Below are 10,661 nucleotides of genomic sequence, written 5' to 3'. Positions count from 1 at the left end.
AAAAATTTTGCAAAGTTTAATGATTGTTTTTATTTCAATTAAACAATCTTAAAAGGGTTAGAGTGGTTAAATAACTATAACAAACTAACTTGGACAAGTAACTAATTATATATCGATATAGTAATTTTATGACTACTGGCCTCAAGTAAATTTTGGGTACAAGCATGAGAAGCATGGCTGAGCAATACGGGTTCAAACTGTAAGAATATATCTTTATCAGAGTACAATAATTTTCACCCTGTGAGACATGACTCCTCTGACTTTATGAGCATATACAGTACAGTACAGTGTTGTGTAGTAAATCCCAAAATAATACAAACCCTGATACTCATTGACTGGAACTACAAGTTATTGAATTCCCCACATGAATCAAAAGGATCAAATTACTATAAATGTTGACATTATAAATAAACAGCTCTGATATTTTTATTTCACGCTGCGTATGTTTAACATGGCAGATATCTACATCATTTACTTCCTGTGCTAACAAATATTTTTCTATAATTTACGTTCATGCGTCCATACAAACTGACAAATGTTAGCTTGGATTAAGTGTTAACTGTCAGACAAATTTAACACCTTTTCAAGGAGAGCGATGAGAAGAAAGAAGTCATTACATTTCTATGACACTGTAAATCAGCGTAAATAAGTGAATGAACAGAGAAGAGAAAACCTCTTGACAAAAAGAGAAAAAGACCAATAATCTCCGCCTTGAGGTATTTCTATTTATAGAGGTGGAACGTCTCTTCATATTAAGGTCAATGGCAGCTATTTGCTGCCCTCTACTGCAGAAATACAGACTGGCTTTTTTCAGGTGCACTTACTGTAGCATATTTGTTTTGTTTTGTTTTTTAACTGCAGAATTCTCTATACGTATTTTGTTATTTGGTACATTGTGCACATAATATATGGCCCAGATTTTAACTGCATAGCCAGAACATAATAACATTTTTTTTATTTATTTTTTTTGCATAAACTCTGGGTCACACATTTACATTTGCCCTATGCACTGGTCTCTTTGGCCTCAAATGGAGTGTAAAAAGAATATGAAGATAGCAAGCTGAGCCAAAGCATCCTGAGACAAACACTTTAGAATAGATTCATTATTATCATTAAGCCCTTAAAAGTAAAGCAATACTTAAGAGTCACAACTTTCAGACTGGGAAACATGGTGGTGTGCTGTCCCATTCCCTATGACAGCTGGGACAGGCTCCAGTACCCCTGCAATACAGAACTGGATAAGTGGCAAGTTTTTCAGACTTCAGGAAAAGTTATTATAGTTAACTAAAACTAGATGTCAAAAAAGATTTTAGTTAACTAAAAGAAAAACTAGACCTAGAAACTAGAAAACTAACTGCAATAAAAAATGTAGAGGAATTGCCCTCACTGTAGTTTTAGTCTTATAAAAATACTTTTAAAAAAGAAAGCAGTTTTTATTGTAACACTTGCACTTATTTTCCTAAACCTCTGCCTGTTGCCTATGACATTTGTCCTCCTTACAATAATTAAAAAGCCATTTACTGTCTGTCATCTTAAACGAGTTAGTCAAGATACGGCTTTGTTTTTGCTTTAAGGTAACTGACCTTTTAAAATAATGCTAATTTTCATATAGTTTTGTTCATCTTAAGTTCCTCTTATTTTTTGAAGCATAACAACACAGAAGGCCTTTATGCAAATTTATGCTAAAACACATATAGGTAATTTTGATAAATGTCACGACTGGGTGTGCACTTCTGCATGAACATCGGGTAGTAGTCATCATTAAAAAGAAGCACATGATCAACATACTGGATTTTACTGATGTAGTACTAGGATATGAGTAACAAAGAACAAGTCATTCAACTATTTCTATGAAAAAATACAATGTTTGGACGGAACATTTACCTCCCAGGTATAACTTAAATCATGATTTCAGCTCATGTTTAAAGAAGACTTCTAAATGTATTCAACATAAATGGGTGGGATGCCATTGCATATCTGCTTAACACCAAATAAAAAGCTTATTTTGCCCCTAAAATGAGGATTTATATTGTTATGACTTAAATCATTTGATTGCTTTCATATAATGTGTGATACCCTACTAATTTACTGCCTCATAATGCTTCACTGTTACTTTCGCTTACTGAATGTTTAAACAGCCCCCGGTGTTGTTTAACAGGGTGAGCACTGTACAGCGTCAGTATCAGCTTGCAATGGGGGAAATGAAGACCATGGATTTAATTTTTGATTTGATGCATAGGTTTACTATCAGGTAGAGTTGACAGAGAGTACAAAGAAGTACTGTTTCAAGCTGCAGAGTTTAGGACAATCATTCAGATTGAATAACCTGATGCACTGCACTAAAAATAACAGCTACTGTTACTGCATAGCATTCAGGAGGTGCATTGCAAGAGTTAATACTCTCAGGCATTTTCTACAAACCCTTGTACCTGCAAAGACAAAGTACAGAATATAGCACAAAATATCACATCTATGCACAATTCTGAAAGTGTTTCCTACTTTTATTAAGTACAATTTTCATTTTTCCTTTTGTGCAAACTCTATTGTACTGTAAGGACTAACTAGTCATAATGTTAAGCAACCTAAAAGTCTGAACTAAACTCCTGCAAACACGTCATGGAGGAGGCATGTCAGTACATTGTATTCACTGAAAAAGGTGTCCTAAATACAGCCTTTCTCTTTTTGATGAGCAGTAATCCATCTGATGCTTACATCTGTGTTTAGAGTCAACACTCAACCTTCTTGAGAGTCCTGGATGTGCAAACAAAAGTTAAGCGCAGCCACAAGACAGGAGAGGCTGACTCACACCATGTTGTACCTGTTGTACATACTGAAAAGCACACAAAAAATGATGAGCACAATGCTTCGTATTACCAATTCCTTTACAGATCCAACACATTTTCTGCATTTTAATTAAACCCCAGACCCACGACGACACAAACACGCAGTACAACAATGAAGGATTTTGAGATGATGCTTGAAAAACATTGTATTTAAAGTCAAGCGCTCTTACAGAAAATGGCTTTGCAATGTCCTTCAAAAACAAAGCAAGTACACTTTTTTTTTATTTTTTTTTTAAATCAAACTAGGAGCTACAGGCGCAATTTTTCACATTTTATCAACATTCAGTTTATCCGATGTTCTCAAACAGTCTGGTAAAAAAAAAAAAAAAAGTAAATGCATTGTCATCTTGTGCTGTAGCAAGTCTTACAATGAAGCCCTTTAGAGTAAGAATACATCTGAAAACATGATGAAAGCTCGGGCAGATCAACTATTATGTACACATACGTGAACTCTTTGGTTCTATGACCCATGTTTGATTCATTAATTACTTTTTTTCCAATTTAACACACTTAATAAAATGAATGTTTTCATGTTTTGTAGTGACAGCGTGAACCACAAATCTAAGGAAAATATGAATCTGCTACATTTACTACCGCTGCCACTCTAAGTCATTTTAAATATTAGATCTATAATTACTCTTGCTTCTACTACTGCTAAAGGGCACAATAGTGGTTTAACTATTAATCTATACATTTTTATTTTTTCAATTCATAACAGATTTGAATGGATCCTCGTATCCCAGCACAGAATAGACTTTTCCCTCTGATTGAACATCTGGTATCGTAAAATTGAGTTCAAGAGAAGAAATGTAAAACATAATTTTACCTTGAATGAGAATTAAGATGAACTATTATACAGTTTAGTAACCTTTAAACGAAATCCATGTTTGAGCTCATGTTTCATGCCCTCTCTGCCTGTTCCCAACTAATCAGTACCATTTATCAATTTCAGAGGTCAAATATGAAATGATGCTTCTTCAAACCATAGTCTGTATTCATTTTTCAGCTCTGGCCATCTGCGGTTTTTGCTCCAGGAAAAATTAAACCTAGGAAGGTCAGGCAATAATTTTGACAAACATATATGAATTGTGTCTTCTTAAAGACAAATCAGGTCAAGACATAGCCCACAACTGTTTGTGTAACTGAATCAAAGCACTGTTGTGCACGTGATACACAGCCCACAGTAACTCAAAGATGCTGAATGTTTACGATGAGGCCTGCTTTGGCCTTTCACTGACAAACGCAATGAAAATGAAGAATCATGGCGGACTTGAAAAGCTGCACTTTCACTGTATTTCTCAGAAAATAGCAACCAGCGTTTTTACTGTAATGCAATGACCTCCTTCAGCACATAGGACTAGTAGAAGTGGAGATTTCAATCAGATGACGAGGAAGTACTTGATATTCTTGAAAGATCTGGATCGTACCTACTTTAAAAATCTTACGCAGCTATTTTCTTTAGTGAGCCTGTCTCCCTTTTCTATCTTTTTTCTTTCAGTCCACAAACTGTTCTCATTAGCCTCGTTTCCAGCACCAGCTAATTTCAGAAAACAATCTGGCAAATTCATCGCAGCCTCCCTGCCCAGCACCAAACGGGAGACGGAGTAAGCTAAAAACATGATAAAAAGTGTAATCTAAAGCAGTTCATGAGACAGGTAGTTACAGAAGAGCAACACAAAGAGAAATCAAGAGTGAAAACTAGACTTCAAGTAGCCAGAAGCATCCTCCATTAAAAACTACCTAAGGTGATATTGAATGTAAGCCCTAGGCCACTGTTTGACTACTGCTTGGCTATTTTTTCCACCTAGAAAAATAAATCCCCGAATTCAGGATCAAAACTAGGCTTAACGTAAACGAATACCAGCTCTCTGAGGAGAATTTTGAAATACATTCCAGAGGGTGATTTGGACATTTCTATCCCATATTAACAAGTTTACTTCTACCTAATCAAAATCTTACACTGGAGAATAAAGTACAGCCATAAAATTGAGTCAGTAAAATTGATGTTATGGAACCTGCTAACAATCCTCACCTGCAACTCCACCCAATTTAATGCAAGAGAAATGAAGCACACCACATCCTAAATTCATTTTTCAAACCTCAAGTCATTTTTATACCAAATATCTGGCCTAGATCCAGATCAGGATGCTTTATGAAGAAAGCATTAAAGAAAAATGGCAGCTACAGCTGGCAGACAAAGTGATTAATCCCGCTTTGCAAGGGTTTATTTTTCTATCTTTGTCCTGAGTGCTTTATTGTTGCATTGTTTTCATCATTCTGGAGGATTTTTAATTCTTAGGTAAATGAAAGCATCAGTGCTACAGTGCATCAGACTGCACAAAGCGTACCTAATAAACGTAGAACTCAGTATGCAATCTGCTGACTGGTTTGAGCTGCAGACACAGCTGACTCATGCTCAACATACCAGATCCTGAGTACTTTTACAGAGCAGGAACAAACATATGTGAACATATTTTGCCCATCTCCAGAGCCAGACTGCAGGACCTTTGGATAAGTCAGATCAGTCGAGTGCTTTTGCACACAGACAGGAGGTTTGCAGCGCACAAACCAGGACAAGAGGTGTCCAAATAAGGAAATGGTCAGATAAAAATAAAGGCTGCTTAACTTCCCAATCTTGGCCCTGAGCAGAACAGCGAGGGCTAAATATAAAATCTCGTGGTTTCTTGCGTCTCGCCTCCGCTGCACTTCACAGGTCCCCTACCATTTCATTAAACTATTGTTGCTCTCCTCTAAGCTCAGAAACCTCAAGGAAGAGGAAGCTACACGCGAGAGTGAAGCTGAATAAATACAGCAGCGTATCATTACATACAAAATAACTTTGATTACTGCCTCAGTGTGCCAGTAGTGTAAAATGGCACACCACATTTGTACAACTACATTGTCCTGTTCCCCCGGCACTTGTCACATTTGAGAACGTCTACAGAAATGTACACAATACTTTGAGAAATCCTTTTAAAATGTCTCTGGAAAAATCACAAGACTCAAAGATTTTCCACAAATAATCACAACTGAACACTTTCCCTTTGTGCTCTCTAGTGTTTTGTGTCTCCGTCCTGGGGTTTGGTACCATGGCAGTATGCTCAATAGGCTTTATTTAGAGTGCTGCTCTGCAGAGTGAGGCGCCAAACGACCACAGATCCCGATGGTTCTGCAGCCAAATCAGAAGCTTGATACTCTGTGTGCTCTCAGCAGTCCACAGGGACGCAGGAAGGAGGTGTCCTCTTCTGCCGTGTCAGTACTTATTAATCCCAAAGATCCTCACACCGTGCAGCTGGGGCAACTTGGGAATGAGTACCGTGAGCAAGGAGACAGTGTTGACAACAAAATGGGCCCGATCGTATTTGGTGTAGAAGCTGGTTAATATATACCTGAATCAAGAATAGGCACAAAAAAGGAGAAGATTACAATGAGCAAAGGATATAAATCTTATGTCTAGATTTCTCTCTGCTGGTGTGAAAGCAAGGCAGTCCGTTAAAACCCTGAAGAAAACCACAATGTCTTTAGTAAAGGCAAATTCCTTATAAAATGTCCCTTTATGTATAAAAAAGCCTTTCACTTAGTTTTATTCTGGCAATCACACCCAGATGTTTCCTAACTCCCAAAAGCTGTGCCAGCAGTTGTTCTGTGAGACCACTTTAACATGCCAAACAACAGAATTACAACACTGGTAATGAGCAAATGAGTTGATATGAGAATCTGTAAGCCTAAATCTACATACGGCTTCCAAGCACCAACAAGCTAAAAAGTCTAATCTAAGTCCATCTAATTTAATCCCAACACATGCATGTTAGGCTAACTGATGATTCCAATTTTGACGAGGATGAGACTCTTAAAGTGGTGTATGAATATGAGATGATTTATCTGAAATTCGGGAGCAGGACCACATAAACAATCCCTTTTGAGGCTTATCTACAGATGCCCACTTGTCCCACACAGCAGTTGTTCTCCTTGCTCTCCCTCCCCTCTTCCTCTGTCTGTCATCCTCTCTCAGAGGTTTCAGGGGACTTAACTGGCTCAGGAGCCACTGCCCATCCTCAAGAGGTCTCAAGAGGCCTTCCACACACTGCAGTCTCTGGTCAAGCTCTCTGTCTCATTATCAATAAACGTTTTTTTTTCATTTGCATTTGGGGTGGTTAGAATGGTCTAAAGATCTAAGGCTAGATTTCATGTATAACACAATATATTTGTTCATAAATAGTAAATATTCTATTACCTATTCAATATTTCTACATTCAGTGATGACACCTAATCAACATATCTATAAAGCTTGTGTTTATCACAGAAATTTTTCAACTTGCAACAATCTGAAAAATTATTTGTATAATTGAGCCTTCGGCCACAATTCAACCCGGCCTGCGACATCATAAAAAGTAGTGGGTCTGCACAATAAAGGTATAAAAGTTTGAGGTTGGAGACATAATATATAATACATATTAAGATTCTAATGATTGTAAAGTCTAGAGTCTATATTTAAAACATAATTCAACATCTTTCATGAGTGCAGTGGGGCATATGAGGAAGATGTAAGCTAGTTTTTTATTGAAACCTCAGAGGAAACCAAAGTAAAATATGAGAAGTAAAAACAAATGCTAATGGATGCTTATAGAGTTTACCAGAATTCAGCAATGTGTGCATCTGATTTCACAGTTCTTCATCATGTGGTCCTACACTTGTTTTATTGATTATTTATCATTTTTATTATGGCCCCGTGAAAAAAACAAAAGAACCACATACATGCCACATCCATGTTCTATATAAACTCGGCTTGTGTGCTGGCTGTATGTTTGCAGAGTTGTGTTAATCCTGGTGAGATGCTGGAATAAATAAAACTATGCTGATTTAATATGAGTCGCACTTTTAGGTGTGGCAGTAAAGGATTTTTGTTAAGTGAGAATGATGAATTGCATTTCCTGCTCTCAGCGGAACAGGTAAGGACATGTACAAAAACACTCCCAGAAGATTTCAGCAGATATGTAGCCTTTACATCTGGAGTCTAAAGACTGACCGCTCACTTCTTCCTGCTGGCACTGGGTGCAAAACAAAATGACAAAGAGCCCCATTAAATAAGTGCAAAAACAAAGTCCACACCTGCAAAAGCGCTATCGCTACAATGTTCGTGCTGAGCTGGCAAATAAACCCTGGGGAAGCAGAGTGCTTCCTGTAAACTGAACTGTGGTGGTTAATAAGGACAGAAAAAGGCCAAGAAAGCAGCAAGCGGCACTTCTGCAAACACTGTGCCCCTTCTCAATTTGCAGGCTTGGCTAATAAGGGAGCAGCGTGTATGCTAATCAATCCACACTCACACCAAAGGAAAATAAGCACTGAATTTTATAATGCAGCATACATTTTTCACTGAGGTATAAGTGTGTGCAAGTTCACTCTGAATAAAAGGTACTCGCATTCTGATTAAGCCACAAACACACAGGTTCATTCAAAGAGAGCTGCTTTTGCTTTAGGCCTGTCACACACACAAGTGCTGATGGATGACAAGGTAGTGAGACGTGTCCTTGTCAGAGAACTGATGACCTACTCTGGTTGTCATTTCCTGTCTACACTCTCCTTAGGCCTAACACACTCGCTTAAGGTATTGTCCCATTATATTGTCCTCTATGGTTTTTTGGGGTCCTCAAAAAGCAGCATTAAACAGAAAAGCAGAGGAATGCAACTTACAGGACAATAGGTGTGATGGTGAGGAACTTCCGTGAAGCCGTAAACTGCACACCGTAGTCCATCTGCTCCCAGTGTGTAAGGAGGCGAGCTTTGCCCTGATCAGGGGTCTCGAAAGGTGTCCCTTTGACTGTATGAAGAAGCAGGTACATGCACTACAGAGAAGGGGAAAAACAGAACACTGTTGCCACATGACTGCCACACTAGTGGATTATTGATATGTGAATACAAGAGTAAACTTTGTTCAGTACAAAATCTTCCGGGAAGTTAACTTACTAAGTTAAGGTCTTCCTCTTCTTCTTCTTTTAAAATAAATCTAAATCTACTGTAAAGCTCATAAGTAAAAGTCGGATGTGTTCTCAATATTAGGAACACTTTTAAGCTGCATGATGAAACAGCCCATGCCTCAACTAGCAAATTCACTTGTGTAACAGGATCACGGTGTGGTTAATACTGCCTGTCCAAGTTGAAAAGAAAAAAAAAGGAACTATGAAAGAACAACAACAACAAAAAACAAGAAGCTTGTTAAAGAATCACCTCATTAACCAAGGGCATGTCTAAGAGTAGTGAAGCAGCAAGCAGTTGTGTCTCTGACTCAGCTCTCAACTTACTCTCATTCACCACATCCTAAACCTCTTTACTGTGCTGCACGTGCCCTCGACTTGATTTGACCTGACTTGACCTAGTCAATAAAGGTTAAGGCAAACTGTGGCAGTGCTGGTCCTTTGAGGGACACCACTACACCACTAACCAGATTATGGATGAGGTTGGTGAGGGTCCAGACCACGGGCACACTGGCAAAGGGGATGCTCAGCAGGATGATATGAAGGAGGCCGATGCCCAGGATGTAAGACAGCCACATACCCCGGCTGTTCATCACTCGGGTGTTGGGGTTAACCTCACTGTGTGCTGTTCCCACGTTCATGATGGCGGCGGTAAGACTGTGTGACGGTCTCCTGAAACAAAAACCAAAGATGTTACCTTCTGACTATCTACAACCTCTAATGGTAAGCAGTCATATTTAAAGGGTTATACAGACACCTGTAGTGAACTCAACTAAAAGAAAATGAATCATGTAGCTTGGTTGCCCTTAAATGAAAATGCATAAAGGAAAATAATTACTTCTATGTATTACTATGTATTGCAATAAAGCAACAGTAGGTTATATGATGGCTTTAACCTGACATCTGCAAGCCAATCAGATGCCTTTGCCGTGATATAAATGGAGAAAACATTTAAATATAATCAAATGAGATTTACACATTTTAAGAAGTAGCCTTGTGCGTGAATAAAAACTGCTGAGCAAGCTGGTGTCTGCTGGTTCAGTAGCAACTGATTGACTAGAGTAAACAATGTCGCAAGCGCTGATCATTCCAGCATGCTCTTTTGCAAGTTGTCTGGAAACATCACTGGAGACAATTGATTCTTGAAAAGATCTTGAAGTGTAGCATGAAAGCAAAAACAGCAAAAAACAAGAAAAGTTCAAATGCGTTGGGTTAATTAATGAAATCATTGTACTTACTGCAGAGAAAAATGGCTTCAACTCCGACCTTTACGGGCACTACTCCGTTATCACAGTTTTTCCGTTATCGATGGCTTCAGTTATGTAACTAATACTATCCCTGCTCGGCTGATGAGTCTGCGGGGCTTCCATTAGTCGCCCGGTCCCCCTCCTTCAGTTCCGAACGTGGCTCTAAGCCCTACGGTCCACTCGTGAACACGCAATCCATCGAGACGCGTCCACTTTTCTTTCGTCTTCTTTTAGCCAACAGCTGGTGACAACACTGCACGGTCCACGGTGTTACGTCATCGTCGCTCTCTCTCGGCACACGTTTCGGCGGAGTTTTTTTGCTCGCAATTTTCTGTGATACGCTGTGTTTGAGTCACGTGAGCTAATCTGGCCAATCACAGCGGAGTGCGCTGAAAACACGTAGCTACGTCTCCCTGACGTCAGGGCAGAGGAGGAGCTCAGGGAAAAGTGATTGACACTTATAGGCTACGTTTAATAACAAGAATCCTGATTTTTAAAACGAGGAGATATAGTTTATACAATTAAATTGCTTATATTTTTATTTTTAAACAAACAAAAATAACTATCTAAATAAATAAATAAATAAATAAAAAGGTTGT

At 38.5% G+C, this 10,661-nt stretch overlaps 1 protein-coding gene across 1 annotated transcript; it reads right to left on the bottom strand.

The window, feature by feature from the left end:
• Positions 1 to 1,842: 1,842 nt before the first annotated feature.
• Positions 1,843 to 10,458, bottom strand: ormdl3 (ORMDL sphingolipid biosynthesis regulator 3). The gene is made up of 4 exons (XM_063482604.1): positions 10,054 to 10,458; positions 9,283 to 9,487; positions 8,535 to 8,686; positions 1,843 to 6,232 (listed from the first exon to the last, which is right to left on the bottom strand). The coding sequence occupies exons 2-4, from the start codon at positions 9,454 to 9,456 to the stop codon at positions 6,097 to 6,099; spliced, it is 462 nt and encodes a 153-aa protein (XP_063338674.1). The 5' UTR covers positions 9,457 to 9,487; positions 10,054 to 10,458; the 3' UTR covers positions 1,843 to 6,096.
• Positions 10,459 to 10,661: the final 203 nt, after the last annotated feature.

This window comes from Pelmatolapia mariae, linkage group LG8 (assembly GCF_036321145.2).
Source record: "Pelmatolapia mariae isolate MD_Pm_ZW linkage group LG8, Pm_UMD_F_2, whole genome shotgun sequence".
Taxonomy (NCBI): domain Eukaryota; kingdom Metazoa; phylum Chordata; class Actinopteri; order Cichliformes; family Cichlidae; genus Pelmatolapia; species Pelmatolapia mariae.
The sequence above is the reverse complement of the archived record's forward strand: the minus strand, read 5'-3'. Positions and strand labels throughout refer to the sequence as shown.

What these genes read in the sequence shown, in the direction of transcription:
- ormdl3 (XM_063482604.1), bottom strand. Translation starts at nt 9,456, where the DNA reads ATGAACGTGGGAACAGCACACAGTGAGGTTAACCCCAACACCCGAGTG. An exon ending in CCAACCTCATCCATAATCTG is followed by an intron (nt 8,687 to 9,282) that starts GTTAGTGGTGTA and finishes CCTTCTCTGTAG; the next exon opens with TGCATGTACCTGCTTCTTCA. An exon ending in ACCATCACACCTATTGTCCT is followed by an intron (nt 6,233 to 8,534) that starts GTAAGTTGCATT and finishes TTCTTGATTCAG; the next exon opens with GTATATATTAACCAGCTTCT.